The 18,673-nt window shown below is 46.5% G+C and overlaps 1 protein-coding gene across 1 annotated transcript; it reads right to left on the reverse strand.

Moving 5' to 3' along the window:
- Window positions 1–308: 308 nt before the first annotated feature.
- si:ch211-57n23.4 (immunoglobulin superfamily DCC subclass member 3) lies at window positions 309–18,202 on the reverse strand (the record flags this gene model as incomplete). Its single annotated transcript, XM_035430623.1, has 13 exons — window positions 309–404; window positions 1,141–1,267; window positions 1,999–2,128; window positions 2,986–3,102; window positions 3,445–3,633; window positions 5,942–6,106; window positions 6,377–6,627; window positions 7,714–7,879; window positions 14,752–14,910; window positions 15,810–15,947; window positions 16,211–16,341; window positions 16,634–16,778; window positions 17,884–18,202. Coding segments are annotated over 13 exons (2,133 nt in total), but the record flags the coding sequence as incomplete, so codon positions are not given.
- Window positions 18,203–18,673: the final 471 nt, after the last annotated feature.

Raw genomic sequence — 18,673 nt, forward strand, 5'->3', positions numbered from 1 at the left:
GGTATTTCGATCATTTGAGACAGTCTGCGGGCCTCTTCTATAGCAGCTTCTGAGACAACAGGGGGGCCATGCCTATGGTTGTACCCCCTAGCTTTTTGAGGGGCATGGGGCTTTGGCTTTAAGGTTGGAGGGGAGGGGGATTTTGCTGGACCCCCCCCACCCCCCCACCAGGGGGTTCATGGCGGGGTTTAGGGTGGGCAGGCCGGACGCGAGACCATGAGGTGGTGAGCCGTTATTGGGGGGTTATGGAGTGAAGTGGGTGGGGAAGGGGATGTTTTGGTGGGTTTGGGGGTGCAGTTTTGTGGCTGTTAGCCGGTGCCTGTGCAAGGGAGGCTGGAGGGGTGCTGCTCGATGAGCACCTGGCACTGCTGGGGTGGGCGGGGTGGGCACTGCCCCCCTGCTCCCTGAGAGTTTGCAGAGTCCCGCTGTGGAGGGGGGGGAGGGGTTTGGGCAGAGAACACAGTCAGCTTACCCTTATATATCAGACTCCTCCCTCCCTGCCATAATCTTGCTCAAAACAGTTTAGCTCATGGTGATGAAACCCCGCCACTTTTTCAGAACCTCATTCATTTTGTAACCAATCCCATCAACTCAGTTGATGGTGGGCCTAAAGCCCAGTTCACACCAAAGATTTGCGATGCAACAAAATGTTTTAGAATGTTGCAGAGTGAACTACCCCATCTCAGAACATCTGATGCTGGCGCTTGCTGTTGCAGATTTGACTCTAATCGCAGGTGGCAAATTGCAGATTTTGAGTCACGAGTTGCAGCTTGTTGTGTCGCAAATGTTTGATCTGAGCTGGGTTCAAGTTGAAAGCAGATCTTCATACTAATTCAATGCTAATTCTGATATGCTTTGAGCCAAAGACAAGCAGTAGTTTCTAACCAATCACCAGGGTCAGATCCATTTAAATTCAGTCAGTCAAGGAGACAAACTGTCATTCAGTTCCTGAACTGAAAATGCCCATAGAACATAATGGAGAACTGAAAAATCCTCATAGAACCTCATGGAGAACTGACAAATCCCCATAGAACATACTGGAGAACTGAAAATGCCCATATAACATAAAGGAGAACTGAAAAATCCCCATAGAACTTCATGGAGGTTTCAGTTAAGAGGTGTTGGCCTGACCTGAGGCACTAGTTCGATGGCTTCCGGTGGGTGGGCCACGCCCTCTTTGGAGAGTCCGTTTCTCTGATCCAGGTGATTTGCTTCGTCCCCCTGAGGCACAGACCAGCTGTCCTGGGTACCCTTCCTGCAGAAAAAGCTGGGGGGGGGGGGTAGATCAGAAAATTAAACCCCTCCGAGTGTTCACAGAACCATGACATTACATTCAATAGCCTGGGTGATGTACTGGAACAATAACTATCAAATATTTTTTGAGCGCAATTACGATCATCGCCACAATGTGGTGTATTACCATTCTTTTTCTTTAATTATACCTGATGTGGCATGAAACATCCAAACTTGCTGATTGTGTTGATAAGACAGCCAGCCGGCAGCAAGGCCATACAGCTTTCATGTGATTGGCAAAAGAACATCACATGATCACGTGGAAGCTGTAAAACCTTGCTGCCAGTTGGCTGTCTTATCTTAGATAATAGCGGCAATGTTTTTCCCCCATAAGCATTTCAGAAGGTCTCTGAAGTTTGCATGTTTGCTGCCACATCAGGTATGATTAAAGAACATGATGGGCAGCAGTGCAGTATAATGAGTAAGGAGTTGGTCTTGTAACCTAAAGGTCACAGGTTTGATTCCCTGGTGGGACACTGCTGTTGTACCCTTGAGCAAGGCACTTAACCCACGTCACGTCAGCATATATCCAGCTGTATAAATGTAAATGCTATGTAAAATGTTGTGGAAGTTGCTCTGGATAAGAGTGTCTGATAAGTGCCTAATATAACAAGACGAAAGAAAGCTGATTTGCCGCGGGACCCAGCGGCTATCCTGGCGGGAGACGCACGCTCGCGGCAATCGGACGGCGGCCCGGGCGCTTACCTGCGGCGGTATCCGAACATGAGGAAGAGCACACAGAAGATGATGCAGGCCATGCCGATGTGGATGCCCACCACGATGCCAGCCATGGAGCCCTCTCCTTCCTGCCGACAGTTACACGGGGAATCTCCATCTGCAATATACACACACACGGTTAAAGTGTACCCATATGTCAATCCCACCCCCCCCCCCCCCCCCCTCCACATACAGACGTGTGCGCACACACAGAGTGAAAGCGTACCTGTATGTCAATCCCACACTCACACTCATACTCACACGCGTGCACACACACACATAATGTGGGCGGATCTGCACTGTGGCATTCTGAGCACGCAGGGCCTTTATTCATTGCTGATGTTTTGTGACACAGACAGGCTTACACACTTAAAACACAGCTGCATACAAAGATATGGTCTGACCTTGTGTGTGCATGCACACACACAGAACAATCGCACTCTAGCAAAAGACTATGTACATGCTATGTGTCTGTGTGCGTGTGTGTGTCTGTGTATGTGTATATATATATGTGTGTCTGTGTCTTTATGTGTGCATGTGTCTGTGTGAGTGTGTGTGTCTGTGTATGTGTATATATAGTATATATATATATATGTGTGTCTGTGTCTTTATGTGTGCATGTGTCTGTGTGAGTGTGTGTGTCTGTGTATGTGTATATATAGTATATATATATATATGTGTGTCTGTGTCTTTATGTGTGCATGTGTCTGTGTGAGTGTGTGTGTCTGTGTATATATAGTATATATATATATATATATATATATATATATATATATATATGTGTGTCTGTGTCTTTATGTGTGCATGTGTCTGTGTGTGTGTATGTGTATATATGTGTGTGTGTGTGTGTGCACCTCTGTGTGCGTGTGTGAGTGTGCATTGTGTGTGTGTGTGTGTGATAATTAATAAGTGTAATCACAAATAATCCCTGACAAGCCCAGGGTTCGCTGGTGTCATTTCGGATCTTTCTCTCACCGCTGCTGGTCTTTGCGCTGGTACCGTCCTCGGCCAATGACAGCAGCCTTTTGGAGCAGTTGCCGTCCCCGTTGCCGTTGTAGCCCAGAAGCTGGATCTCGTACACGGCCCCGGGTTCTGGAAGACAGAAAAAGAGGGGGTGAGGGGGGCAAGGTAAGAGATTCCCATAATGCACTGCACATCCCAAGATGCACTTCAGAATTCGATTTGATCCTGTGGTCTCCAATCCTGTTCATGGAGATCTGCCATCCTGTAGGTTTTAATTTACACCCTAATTCAGCCCACCTGATTCGACTGATTAGCCGCTCAATGAGGTCTATATCTGTTGAAAGAGGTGCGCTTTGTTAGGGTTGGTAGGATGGTAGATCTCCAGGAACAGGGTTGGGAATGACTGTCCTGATGGAATTTCCATAAAAAAGGTGTGTGTGAGGGTGGGGTCAGGTGGGTGGAGCCACTGACCGAGCCGGGCGATGGTGTGGGTGTTAACGTGGCTGGCCAGCACGTAGGGTCCCTGGAAGTCGGCCTGCGGAACCTTCCGGAAGGACAGCTTGAACCCTTCCACCTTCCCCGGTTTCCCTGGGAGCTCCCAGTACACCTGCACCGCCGTGGAGTTCAGTACCTTGGTGAAGAAACTGGGGACAGCGGGCACTGTGGGGGGGAGGGGGGGGGGAGAGGGAGAGAGACAGGTGGGGCAGAGAGGGGGGAGAGAAAGGGAGAGAGACGGAGAGAGAGAGGTGGGACAGAGAGGGGCGAGAGTAAGGGAGAGAGACAGAGAGAAATGGAGAGAAAGAGAGATGGGACAGAGAGCGGAGAGAAAGGGAGAGAGACAGAGAGAGGGAAAAGAGAGGTGGGACAGAGAGGGGGAGAGAAAGGAAGAATGAGAGAGAGAGGGAGAGAAAGAGAGGTATGGTATTGAGGGGGGAGAGAAAGGGAGAGAGAGGGAGAGAAAGAGGGGGATGAACAATGGGAAGAAAATCAAATAAAACAATTTCACCTTGAGTTTTGCAAAAATGTATTACATTTCCACAGAAATGCCCCAAATAATGTGTGCAGGGCCAAATTAGGTCGCTTCCCACTCCTGTTGACAATTGAGAAACGAGCACTCAAATTCTGGGTTCATCTGAATCAGGCTGAGCCACATTGCTACCAGCACAAGTCACTGAAGAGCAACCAGCTCTAGCCAGACAGAGACCCCCTGGGACAATTGGCCATCAAAAAACAATTTTTACAAAATATACAAGAAAATACCACACCAACTACATTTATAATATTTGACAAAACCAACAAAAACCTGTACATTGACAATAGGCATGAAGGAACTAAATTAAACAATAAACTGGAAATTTACCATGCTCTACGCCGAGATGACTCCCTGTCAGAATATCTCACTAGAGTAAAAAACCTAAAACAAAGGCGCACACTAACAATGTACAGACTCAGTGATCACAGCCTTGCCATCGAATTTGGTCTGCCACAAAAATAACTGGCTGGCAAAATAGAACAGGCTGTGTGCTCATTGCAATCTGGCAGAGGTGGAGACAGAGGCCCCCTTTCTACTTTCCTGCCCCAAGTACCTCCCAATCAGAAATTAATATTTTCCCAAATTCACTGCATTGATTAATCAAATACCAATTGGAACCAAATTTTTAAAAAAAACTCTTCTGGGGGAAGAGGATAGAGCGCAATAGAGGTGGCAGCTCAGTATGTCTCTGCCTGCCATAAATTAAGAGAGGGTGTGGTTGAATACTGGAACTGTACCATCTGTGTTCATTAATACTGATAGGTTCATAAATTGTTATATCACAAACTAAATATGTTTTAATCTGAGTGTGTGCACAAGAATGCATGTATGTGTGTGTGTGTTTGTGTGTATTTATATTTTTCTTCTTTTTCCCTTCTTCTGATTGTTAGGGGTCTGTTTGTCATTTTGTATGTCCCATTGCTTTTGCAACGCAAGTTTACTTGTCATGCAAATAAAGTACATTTGAATTTGAATTTGAATTTGAATTTGAGAGGCGGGACAGTGAGGGAGGAAAGAAAGGGTAGAGATGGAGGTGAAGACAGTATGGGAGAGAAAGATGGGTGGGACAGTGAGGGGACAGAGGGAGGGGAGGTGGAGTTGGAAAGAGGGAAGGAGAGAAAGAAAGAAGGAAGTGGGAAGGGGAGGGTGAGGGAGGAGGAAAAGAGGTGCAATGGGGACAGAGAGAGAGATGGAGGGGGAGAGAAAAGGAGAGAGAAGAATATGGTGAGTGAGAGAGGGGAAGACAGAAGGAATTAGAGAAGAAGGGAGAGAGAAAGAGGTAGGGCAAGAATGAGGGAGACAGGGGAGAGAGAGAGAAAGAGTGGCATGAAAGACGCATGCAAGTAAGGGACATTTTAAAAAAGGATGGAAAAAAGAGAAATAAGAGGAATTAAAAAGAGGGAGATAAATATATTTACGCAAGGGGATGAAGTGTGATGGGTTGCAGGAGGGTAAGTAAGAGAGGCAGGATGGAGGGAGGAGGAGGGATGAGAGAAATCACAGCCTGGCCCCAGCTTGTAGAGTCATGCGGCAATCATGACACAGCTTGATGAAGAACTTCTCTGTTTCACAGCCCTTAGGAATATGGAGAGAGGGGCACAACCCTTTCTCTTATTTGTGTCCTTCGTTTATTCGGTTTAGTTTTTAATTTTGAAGCTGCAGACTGTAACGCACAGCTGGACCTTTTTCTACATGTGCCTCTCAATTACATGAGCAGTATTTTTCTGCGGTGCATTTTGGGTCTTTATGCGTCAAGTAACTCAAATTCACCTACGTGGCTGTTTTGCTAACTGGGCCAATTAAGCTGGGGGAAGCAAAAAGTGAGCGGGAATCAAACCTGACACATCTACAACACGAGACGAGAGGCCCACGTCATCGTCAACTCTGTTAATCGCAGCACCGCCCCCTTCATTGCGCTAGAGTGCAATGACTTACCGCCCCCTAGTGTGGTGGTGATGACAGTGTTGGACTGCTGGCTGGCGCCGAGCGGGGAGTAGGCCTTGAGGTAGATGGAGTATGTGGTGGCCGGCTCCAGGGCGGTGAAATCGTGCTGGAACGTCGTCTTGCTGACGGCTTCCTGCAGCTCCTTGCTGTCTGGCTCTGCGCCCAGGAGAGAGAGAAAGAAACGATATCAGCATCTGGCACGTGCTGTCATTTTCGTGCCAGAACCGCAATGTCGAAGTGTTTCATAACGGTCTTTCGCATCACTGTCATTTTTTTGCTGTTTAAATCATTCTGCAAACGTTGTATTGCGAGGGAAATCTAGACATAGTAAAAAATTAATAGCGCTTGCCATTAATACAGTCTATATCAAGTGGTTTCAAGCAATAATAATGGAAATGTTCAGCGCAAAGTTCTCTGAATCTTTACCGCCAAGCTTGCGGATGTGAAGCACGTATCCAATGATGCCGTCAGTGATTTCTGCGGGCGGCTGCGCCCAGGTCAGCTGCAGGGCAGTGGAGGACAGCGGCACGGCCTTCAGGTTCTGCGGCGCGTCCGGCAAGTCCTTGGCCAGGGAGACGGCCAGGCGCGCGCTGGCCTGGTTGGTGCCGGCGGTGTTCTCCGCGATGCACTGGTAGATGGCCTCGTCCTCGGAGGTGATGCGCGTCACCGCGAGGGTGCTGCAGGGGCGAAATTTACATTCATGGGCGTGTAAGCTAAAACTATTATCATAGCGGTGATTAGATCAGAATGTATGATGACGCTGAACGTCTAATTAAATAGAGGTGAGAAGAAGCGGAAATTCATTAAAGTTTAAATGGATTTTCAACTAAAGTAGTTTAAGCGAAAATTTTATTGCAGCCAAATACTGTGGTTTTGGTCTAAACCCATAATTCACATGTGAAGTTTTTCAGCATTATTATTTGATCGACAAGATTCACACATTCTTAATTTGACATATCAGATGATTGCGTTTTTTTTAATGAAGCGCGCAACAGAAGTTGTGCTTCATCACGACGACACTGACATCTTGTGGCCAAATCATTGTCTTCAATTTTCAAGTAGACTTTTGTCTAGGTCTCATCCCAAGTGATAACTAAGTGGCATATAAATATGATAGATATAATAGCGACAAAACAATTAGAATATTATTGCAATTGCCACATTTTATTAGCTGCAGTCGCTAAAGCACTAGCTGGCCATGGTAAATTCTCTTTTATGTATTTCGCAAAGACACCTACAGCACGAGCAGAAGCCACGTTTCAATATATATCAACAGAGCAGCTGCGCCATCTGCTGGTTCGATTTGGAGTTCTCCCGGTACCTTGCTTTCCATGGTCTACAGAGCTTGCATTTACTATATAAAATGTATTATTGGAAAAATTGCATTTGCAGTAAATAATATTATTATAATATGATATATATATATATATATATATATGTATATAATACCTTTTAAAAACTGAAATGAATGTGTTGTTTATTTGCTTATGAAAATCACAGGAGGCTAGTTATAAACAGTACTGCCTGAAATATCTTGAGTTCAAAAGAATAATATATATACAGTGTTTATATATGGTTATGAGCTGAAAAATGAAAGCAAATATCAGTTCAGGGTATTTCATTAGGCTTCATTAAAGGGCTGATATCCTCCCTCCCCTCTGTTCTCCTCTAGAGACTGAGCCCCTCTCTGTGTTAGGGTTACCCCAGGCCAAACAAACCCCAGACCCCCTAAAACCCGCCAAATGGGGATTGGGATGGCCTACCTGTTGTTGTTGGTGAGTTTGACGTTGTCTCCTGGGGTCAGCACCTTGCCGTTCTTCAGCCAGATCAGGTGAGGCTCGGGGACCCCCTGAGCCACGCAGGTGAATACCGCGCTGCCCCCTGCTGGCTTGGAGACAGACTGCGGCCACTGAAGGAACTCAGGGGGAGCTGGGGACAGGAAATTGGGGTAGTGGAAAGAGAGGAGGAGAAAAGGATGGACAGAGGGGTGATCAGAGAGAGGGAGAGAGAGTGAGAGAAAATAAATGCTGGCTGTAGACAAGAGGACATCTATCATTGTTTTTTGCATTTGCATGGTGCAATTACTGAATTGTACACTAGAGGGCAACAGAGAAAGGAGTTCACATGAGGTCAGTCTGGGAGTGAAGGATGAACCTGAAAGCTATGAAATGTTCAGCTCACAGTTTGCACCGGCAAATTTAAAGTGAGTATAACTCAGTACTCTGTGATGTGGTGGGCATAATTTACAGTTTCAATTCCAGAGCCAGTTTGTGTGTGTGTGTGTGCGTGTGTGTGTACATGTGAGTGTATGTCTGTGTGCCATACAATTCATTACACTAGAGCACACATTTTATGGATTTGTAACACAACCCCATTAAAACACTGTCACATTTTGCACAAACTGAGCAGAGACAGAAATATGTAACTACTACTACAAACGAACAAATAACAAAGATACTTGGGAAAGTGCCTACTATCAGGTTGCTCAGAATAAATCCAATCACTCTCCCTCAACGATCAACAACCAGACCCTAGAGTTGCCTGCATTACCTCTTCAAGGAGTAATGTCACAAATATGCCATTAGAATGTTTTTAGCTGAAGATTCTACTGCTGATGTCACAATCACTGCTGGTGATTGGAAAGCAGCAGAGTTCTAGAACACTGACTTAGAATAAAAAATGTAAAAATAAAATAATAATAAAAACACTGAAAAAACCCTACTCTTCAAAGGGTTAATATGAATAATATAAGCGGAGAATAAACACACTGCTTCTGCTCCATCATTTTCTAGCGCAGATGTGGGCTGGCGGCCGTGTCCAATGGCCGCCTGAATTTGGGGAACAATGGGTTTGCATACAGAGAGAGACCTGGTGTCCTGCACCCCCGCGCATCTCATTGATCTATTGACCCCCTTGTCCCAACACCACTCCTATGAAAGAGTCTGCTGCTGCCAGGCCCTGGGAAGAAGGTCCTGGAATAAGGGGGAGGTGGCGACGGTTGAGCGGGGGGCGACTTGGGGGTCAAGGGTCGCAGGGGGCCTATTTCAATAGGGGGGATATTAATCAATCACAGAACGGAATTTGACCCCCCCCCATCCCCGTCCCCCATTTCTTTCATCCCAGTAAGCCCCAATTTCTTTTATTAAAAGAAAAAATATAGATTTTCTGGGCCCATAAAATCTGAAAAGGGGTCCTTTTTTGTAGAGTGGATTTTGTTGTTGTTGTTGTAGTTGCTATCTTATTGCTTGTTTCTTGGGTCATGCTTTTGATCTTTGATAAAGTGCTTTTTTTTCAGGCATCTTCCCAAATATTTATGTGTACATATTTCCTAATGAGATTATTTGTAGTACCTGCATATCTCTTGACAATTCTCCTCTTTGGCAAAATAAGCCACTTAATAAGAAAAAACACTTGATTTCCAGTATTTTCACCTGTAAATGAGCAAGCAGATCAAACAGGCAGAAATGCCCAGTGCTGTTTGTTGTTGTTCATTTTCCAATGGGGAACACTTGCTGTGTAATCAGAGAAGTTTTTTCTTATTTAAAAATAACACTGGAGCCAAAATGTTACTCTCCAGCCATAGAAAGTGAACAAATACCAGAAATATAATCTACACAAAAATAAAGCATAACAAAAATTTAAAAAACATTTTTAATGGAATATTACTTGGGGAAAAGGGACATTTCATGACACCACTGCCAACTGGGACACAAAACACAGGGACTTCTCTCGCAGTAGAACATAATCATTAGCTCTACATTTTCATTAACCCTTTAAGATGTAAGATTGTAAACATGTGATTAGAATGTTCTTAACTGATTTCACAATCACTAATGGTGATTGAAAGCAATGGAGTTCTATAGAACTTAGAATTTTGGAAGAAAAAAAAACATTCCAAAAAAAAAACCTAGTCTTCAAAGGGTTAAAATACTGCATATATAACTGTACCAAAGTACTGGGGCTTTCTGCCACCAGTGTTTACCCAGTTCTGCAGCGGGTGGAGATGGTGTGTTGGGGAAAGATAGATGGGACCATTGCAGGACTGAAAGGGAGTGTGAGGAGGGGGCCAGCACAGGGTGAATTCTGGGGTGGGGGGGGGGGGTGTAATTAATCCACCTGATTACAGGCGGCCTTCTCTCCTGAAGTGCCCTTCACACTTGAGCTTAGGCAAAATCATTTATTTTGGAGAAAGTGAGTACAATGATCAGGCAGTGAGGTTTGGGGGGATTGGGACTAATAATGAAGTTCAGATGAAAAGAAAATTAAAACTATCTTGAATGTTTTCTCTTTTTTTGTTTTGTTCTCCCACCCAGACCAGGAAAAGCTGTTTTCTGCCTGCCTGTTTGCAGCTCTCGATTGACAGTGTTCTTCTGTTTGTTTGTGATGTCACAGCAGCCCAGAACACTGAGATGTGGCACATTGCCCGCTCTCTCTTTCGTGTAAAACAGATAGTTCCACAGTCACAGTCTTAGCTGTCAAATCAAAGTCTGAGAACACACACGCTTAGCTGATGTTAGGTGCACCCGTGTGATGTTGGGGCACCCTTGAAAGAAGGCTGGCCAAGGTTCATTAAGGCTGTTCTAAGCAGAGAATCACAAATGTGTTGCAGCACATTTAGAAATCACTGTCCCCTGCCCTCAGCCCCCTATGGTGAGATTCACTGTGCATTGATCTATAAATATGAGCAGCCACCCAATTTGAGAAATTGGATTTTATTTCTGCAAGGGAGTAAACTTGACCCTAACTAGAATTTATTTCCCACTCTGAATGTATTTTCGAACGATCTCCTGCTTTCTGTTTATATGTATTATTATTGTACAATTACATATTACAATTCTATCGCTACATACATAAAAACACATTCAGGGAAATTACGATATGTTAAAATATATGTTATGAGTGTATATTATGAGATATCTACAAAATTGCTTAATACCTTCTTGTACTCGTACATAGAATTGTTTGTACAGAAGTTGTGCAAGTTGTTTGCTTCTGGAAAATATTCTGATGCACATTTCTAAATTATATTCTCATATCTTTCCCTTTTTTGTGAGAAAGTATCCCACGTTCGACAGATGTAACATTTATGACCTTCATCTAAAAAAAAAAAAAAAACATGATTCTCAATCCACCCCCCCGCCCCGCCACCTCACCATTTTTCTTATGAAAATCAATCTTTTGAATAAAAAGGGGGTTTTGCATACGGGGTGAATATGGTCAGATTCCCTTTCAGGAAAAAACACTCTTGAGAAAAAAAGAAGAGAGAAACACAATGGCTTCATCTCCCTTTGTATTTCTCCCCCCTTCCCCCCCTCCCCCCCATGTGGCCCTGTCCCCCTTGAACTTTACCGCACCGTACCCCTCTGCCGACCACCAGCTGTGACGAGAACCGCTCTCCCAAAGGGCTCTACTGAGGGAGGGGCTGTCGCCCCATCCCATCAGGAGTCATCCATCTTCACCCCGACCCCCCAAAAAACCCCAACCCCGCCCTGCTCCTGGCCCCCAGCATCACAGTTCCCTCCCCCCCATGACACCTCTGCCTGCTTTCCAGGGGGGTGGGCCTAGTGGGAATAGGTCAGGGGTCAAAGGTGAGAGGTGATCTTTTACTCTGGGACAATGACCCTACCCCACCCTCCCCCTTGTCCACCTCTCTTCTCTCTTCTCTCTCTCTCTGTCTCACTCATATGGACTTCCCATTGTCCGTCTGCCACGCCCACCCCCCGCATCTGCCCAGAGCAAGCTGGCCTGCAGGACACCATTCAACCCCCCCCCCCCGCCAAAACCCTGAGCAGAGGGGTTCAAGGCCACTGGTGGAGACGGGGTGGATTGGATAGGTTGCGTAAGGGGTTGGTGGTGGGGGTGGGATTGTTTTGGGGTTGTGTGAAAGGGCAGATCTCCAAACTGCTCCCAAAAACACACATGCTGGCGACCTAGCTGGGCTGACCTCACGCCGAAAGCTGAAGAGGAAGTGAGCGGACGAGAGAATTCAAGTTCAGGGATCGCATTTGAACTTGAAAAAGATCCATTAAACTGACTCACTCACAACTGTACACAGTTCTGTGCTCACCTGCACTCACTGACTTCCAGAGATAATGTCCAGCAGCCATGAGCCAAACTATATACGAAAACTATATGATGGCCAGTGAGTGCTGCTCGGGAAAGACACTAAATGATCAAAAAAGCAGGAGAGCAACCTATACCCAAAAGCTGAGGCAGTTAAAAGACTGCACTGTGCCATGTCTTACTATAAAAAGTTTTTAGATGTTGCTTGGTTTTCATAAAAATGAAGCCATAAAGAGGTTGTGAATTTCTTTCATTTTGCTCATTTTCATGGAACATTGTTGTTCGTCTGTAAGTATCTTTGCTGTTTTCGCTGAGCAAGTATCAAATTTACTGAGATATTTCTTTCCCCCCTAAAACGCCGGGACAAAGGGACAGACACTGGTGAATTAGATGGGCAAACAGCCCTGACTGACAGCACCGTGCTGGATTGATGTGTTATCGATACTCCTGGCTCTTTATGGTGGCGACGGCTCGCAGGGGACCCCAATGCGCCTTTCTTTTGGGATTTGGGAAGGGGCGACAGTGGAGACCTTGAGGGGGAGCTCGCATGTTTTAGAGGGCGTCCCGGGCTCAGGGGTCTTTGTTCCCTCGTTTCGAAAATCAATCAATAAATTAATGAATACATTTAACATCGTCACCACCAGCAGCAACCCCCACCCTTAACCATAGTCTTTTTTGGTGGGGGGGGGGGGAGCTGAGCCAATCCACTTGAGAAAGACTGATAGAGAAAAATATTGATCAGGTCAAAATGCCTGACATGGTGGGGGGGTTGGGACGGAAGTTGCACGGCTGTGCGCAAAATATTAATTCTGGAAGACTAACAGATATGAGACATCTTACAAACGTAAGGCCTACAAAGATGTCAAAATGAAGGGATGCATTTTTTTGCGTATTTTATCCCCAAAAAGTCTTCTCTTATTTTAAGGGTTGCAGGGGGCAGTATTCCCAGGCCCTTTACATCACTTCAGACCCCTCAGTTAATTTGGGAAGGTGCATGTTTTCACCCTGTGACTTTTACACATATATTTGTCTCGTATGGTAACCCTGCAGATGTGTCAGTACAGTTGGGCCGGCCTCTGAGTCGACTCTTGGGGGTTTAGCGTGCTGGACGTGAGTTCAAGTTGTGATTACACCAGACTCTGCTACTGTCAAAGTCTTAGGGCCAAGTGCTGAAATGCTAATAAGCATTTTTTAAATGTTAATAAATTGAGTTTTAGTGTTAATAAGAATGCCCAACCACAAAATGTAAGGTTTTCTTGGTTTTATTTTTTGTTTTGTTTTTTTGTTAGGGTGTGTGCTGTCTCTCTGTTCATAGAATGAGTCGGCATAATGGAACACTTGTGTGTGTTTGTGTGGCTGTTCACGCATTGTGCGTGTGTGTGTGTGTGTGTACATATATATGTATATATATATATATATATATATATATATATATATATATATATAAAAAATATATATTGGTGTTTCTATTGGAAAAGGTCTGTGAAACTAAATTTCCCTCACTGTGGTCCATGTTTTGATCAACCCACGTTGTCCCAAATGGTTGATGACTGCTGCTAGATCCAGCCAATCAGATTTGTGGAGCGGCACCAGAATATGAGGGAATAGGCTAATTAGATTTGTGCAGAAGTGCTGAAACATGAGGGATAGATAAGACAAAGCCACCATGGGATGATGGAGGGATGGAGTCAGGGGTGCGAGTGAACGACAGAGACCATTATCCTCCTCCAGCTGGAGTTGGGGGTCTCCCACCAAGCCACATGAGTCACTGGGGGCTCCAGATCTGAGGGGTCAGGGGTCAGGAGGGGGTGGAGTCTCGCTCCTACCCCCCTCTGAAAGTCACGTCCAAATCCAATACAGGTTAATGTGGTCTCCCTGACCCAAAATCTCCGCCCTTCCCCGGGTGCTTATTATCTCCACCCCCAATTTCAACCCCCTCCCACACACACACCTCTCCAAATGACCATGTGCATCTGTCATGGACTGATGGAGAAGGGGTCCAGGACACAACATGGCGTGCGTGTGTGTGTGTGTGTGTGTGTGTGTGTGTGTGTTTTGTGAAGCCTGGCTTGTCGGTGGAATCACCAGTAACTAATAAAACCACCTACTTACAATTACCAACAATAGAGTGTGCCTCTGGTACATACAACCAAAACAGGTCTACTAGGCAGAATACTCAAATGCTTATTGACCAGTGTTGAAAAAGGCTCCAAATAGATATACATACACCACTCATATATGTGCATATGTATATAGAGTGTGTGTATATATAGCTTATGCACTGTATGAGCACAAATTATGGAAACACTGCATTCATTAACAGATTTCAACAATTAATGCTAAATTTTGCAACAATTTCTCTATTTGGCAAATTACTGTTGGTTATATAATGGTGTTACCACTTATGGCCAAGATGTGTCTGGTTAATGTTTTGAATACATTTCTACAATGAAAATGGATCAGAGAAATGACAACAGCGGAAAGGGCACAAATAGAAGTTTTAAGAGTATTAAACTTTTTCTTTAAGCACAGCATTTCCATAATTTGTGCCAGTACTGTATGTGTCTGCCGTTTAGATGTTCAGAGGAAAACTGTCTGTTTCCTGCCACTTGGCCATGCTGGACACAGAAAATGACGGTCAGCTGTAGCTGCAGCAGGGTACAGCCAGGGAGGGGCGCCAGGGAGCCCCCTGTACTGCAGGGTGAGGGGCGCATTTAGGGGCGCGTGTAGGGGCTCACCTTGCACCACCAGCCTGCCCAGCGCCGTACGCCTCATCCTGGTCCCGGGCCGGTTGGCGGCGCAGACATATACCCCTGAGTGCTGCAGCGACACGTCCGAAATCATCAGGTTCCCCGTGCCCAGGACCTGGATGCCCTCCACGCCAATGGAGCGCCCGTCTGAAGGCACACACACACACACACACACACACAGAAAAGAGAACACATAAATATGAGTACAGAACCACTAAACATACCATTCAAAACTATAACCAAGCCCACTGCTTTGGAATGGATTTGCCTGGTGTGCTTCTGCTAAAGCTGTGTGCTCAAAACAAACTTGAAACACAAGCCTTTGCCCATGTCATCTATTTAATTAGCCTATCTGTAGACCACAGAAATCTATTTCCTCATTGGAAGTCATTTACCCCAGACAGGAAATGATGCAATAATGGCCTCAGGTCAGCTTTAGACCCGCTTGACACCTTGCATTAATATGCATCTCTACTGTCCACATTGAGGTCCAATCACAATCTGATCTCACTTCCTGCTCAAACAACCGCACACGTTACGTTCTCCTCTCACGAGTCTCTTGAAAGATACTGTAACTGACTTGTTGTAGACGAAACGTTACTTTGTAATTTCTGCAATACATTTGCGACCACACTCGTGTTCAGTGAGGTCACAGTTTGTCCCTGACCACCTGCGGGCGGTTTGGGCGATCAGACCACAATCCTCAGTGCATCTTTGGGACATTCACACCTGTGTTTTCACCCGAGACAAACGTTAATGCCAGGCGTGAAGGGGGTCTAAGACTGAGTCTTTTCCTTTCCCACGTAATCAAACTGGACCAGGGTCCATAGTCATACAGCGTCTCACAGCAGAAGTGCTGATCCAGGGTCAGTTTTGCCCTTTTAGGTCATGATTGACTCGGTTATGAGGTGAGCAGAGGAACCTGATCCTGGAATAGCACTTCAGCCCTGAGTTATGGGCCCTCTTGTGCTTTAAAATCCAAGGCCTGGCAATGGCATAGGGGATGCTGGGGGGGGGGGCATTGCAATGGGCACCGGGGGCCTCACCCAGCCTGCTCCAGGACACTATTGGCCGGGGGTTGCCCGTGGCGATGCACTCCAAGATGGCAGTCTGGTGCACCGTGATGGTCAGGTTCTGGGGGCCCGACAGGATGACTGGTTCCTTGAAGGTCTTAGGGGCCCCACCTGTGGGAAGGAAGAACAGTTGGTGGAGGGACAACCAGAGGACAAAAAACAGAACTGTGATGTGCATTCCACAGTAAAAATCACGTCCGAATAAAAAAGCTGGTGGCAAAAATGAAAGTCTGAATACAGGAAGCAGCCATGAACAGTATATCAGTATATTTCATCGCCTGTGGCCTGCTCTCCACACTGCTATTCTGCAGTGAGAGATCTCTGCAGTGCATTCTGGGTAATGCGGGCATAGCAGGAGGTGGGCAGAGGCTCACCAGTGACGTTGAGCTGGGCTTCGTGGCTGTAGCGGACGTTGGCGATGTTGGAGGCCATGCAGCGGTACAGCCCTGCATCGTTGCGCTTAACACCGGTGATCTGGAGAATACCTGCAGGAAGCAGGGTGTACCTGGAAAGGAAGGGGGGGGGGAGAGAGAGCAGTGTTGTTTATTTTTTATTGCTGTATCTCAAAATGTGAATATTTTGTGTTGTTATTTTCTACTGATGGTTATTTATTCTTTCGTCCACTGTGTGTGATGTATGCTTATGTGCATGCGTGTGTGTATCTGGGTGTGTGTGTATGTGTATGAGTGCGTGTGCATGCGTATGTGCATGCGTGTGTGTATCTGGGTATGTGTGTCTCTGCATGAGTGCATGTGCCTGCATATGTGCATGCGTTTGTGCATGTGTGTGTGTGTTACCTGGAGTCGTATCTGCTGAGTGGAATTCTGTCTCTCTCCCAGGTGATGGTGGCCTCTGGGATTCCGTTCAGCTGGCACTGGAAACGAGCCACACCCCCCTCGTCCACCGACATGGAGTCAGGGTGTGTGTGAAACTTAGGGAGAGCTGACAGAGAGAGAGAGAGAGAGAGAGAGAGAGAGAGAGGGGAGAGAGGGGAGAGAGAGAGGAGAGAGAGAGGGAGAGAGGAAGAGAGAGAGGGAGGGAGGGAGAGAGAGGGGAGAGAAAGAGGGAGGGAGAGAAAGAGAGGAGAGAGAGGGAGGGAGAGAGAGGGGAGAGGGAGAGAGGGAGGGACAGAGAGAGAGAGGGGAAGAGAGAGAGAGGGAGAAAGGGGGGAGTGAGTGGAGGGAAAGAGGGTGGGTGAGAGAGAGAGAGAAGGAGAGAGAGGGGAGAGAGTGAAGAGAGAGAAAGAGCAAGAGAGAGTTGAGAGAGGGGAGAGAGAAAGAGAGAGAGGGAGAGAGAGAGATAGAGAGAAAGAGAAAGAAAGGGAGAGGGGGGTTAGAGATTCTCACAGCACAAACTGCAGCAAACTCATTCCATGTACTTTTAATCAGTTTTTTTGTTCCCTGTTGCACTTGAAAATGAGAAGTGAGTGTGTTTTTATCGTGGTGTGGAGTGGGCGGAGCAGCAGAGAATGTGTCTGAGGGGCGAGTGGGCAACCCCACATGACCGGGCCTCCCCTCTTCTGATCAATAAGGGTGTGATCTCGCTTGTCATAATATTGGTGATGGGGCCGCATTGCCATGGAAACCCCCTGGTCCTGAGAGAGCACCGTTGCTGAATTACCCACAATCCCCTTTTTTATTGGGTCAAAGGGAGAGGATGTGTAATCAAGGTGAGTGTGTACGTGTGTGCGTGTGTGCGTGAGTGTGTGTGTGTGTGTGTGTGTGTGTTTATGGTTCTAGGTATGTGATTAAGGTACACTGCTTGGAAAGAGTGGAGAGCACTTTACACTTTACTACCCCAGCCAAACCATCACCTCTCCACCTTAAATCACAACCTTTCCACCTCAATGTCTTCATCACTCCAATTATCTATCTCTCCATTCCTCCACCTCCCTATCCCTCCATCTCTCCACCTGTACCACCCCTACCCCTCCATCTCTCCACCTCTCTGTCCCTCCAACTCTCCACTTCCCTGTCTCCTCACCCCTCCATTTCTCCGTGCTTCCACCCTCCACCCTGCACCCCTCACCCCGCTCCTCAGTACTCACAGGCCAGCTGTACGCGGGCCTTGCGGCTGACCAGCAGGCCGAAGCGGTTCTGCGCAGCACAGTCGTACTCCCCGGCGTCCGTCTCATCCCCGTCCCGCCGTTTTTGGAAGTTCTGGATCAGGAGTGTCCCGTTGACCAGCACCATCACCCTGTGTCCCGTCGCAACTGGCACACCGTTCTTACGCCACGCGACCAAGATAGGCCCCTCCCCTTCCACCTGGCAGTCCAGGAGAAGGGGCCGGTCCCGCACTGCGATGACATCAGTGGGCTCCAGCAGGAAGGCCAGCTCAGAAGCTCCGCCCACATCTGGCAAGGAAAGAAGAAGGTTGATCCGTCAGTGAGGTGGGACCCCCAAGTGTCACTACAGATGATAATGATGATGATGAAGGTGATGACATGACTTTAGAACAAACCTATGAGGACAACACCTTACTGAATGTGCAACGTGCCATGCGCATATACCCACAATGCACCTGTTCACCAGTTTCAAACACCTCAGAAGCCAATAACTGGCGGTGGAGAGTGTTCTTAGTGACTTTCATGTTTGACTTCAGAATCTCTGTCATTGTGGGGTACAATGCTTTTGGTGAAAATATGTTTTAGACTTACAGTATTTTCATCAGTCCATTTTGTAATGGGATCAGGGTTTACAGCGAGGACCTCAAAAGGACTATTGACAATGCCAACACAGACCACAATCAATACAGATTTTTTGTTTTCCTGCTAATTAATGCCCATTTTCAAGCTGAGCCTAAGTACTGATTGGTATCTTTCACAGGCATCTGTGACA

Source organism: Anguilla anguilla, chromosome 8, assembly GCF_013347855.1.
Source record: "Anguilla anguilla isolate fAngAng1 chromosome 8, fAngAng1.pri, whole genome shotgun sequence".
Classification (NCBI taxonomy): Eukaryota; Metazoa; Chordata; class Actinopteri; order Anguilliformes; family Anguillidae; genus Anguilla; species Anguilla anguilla.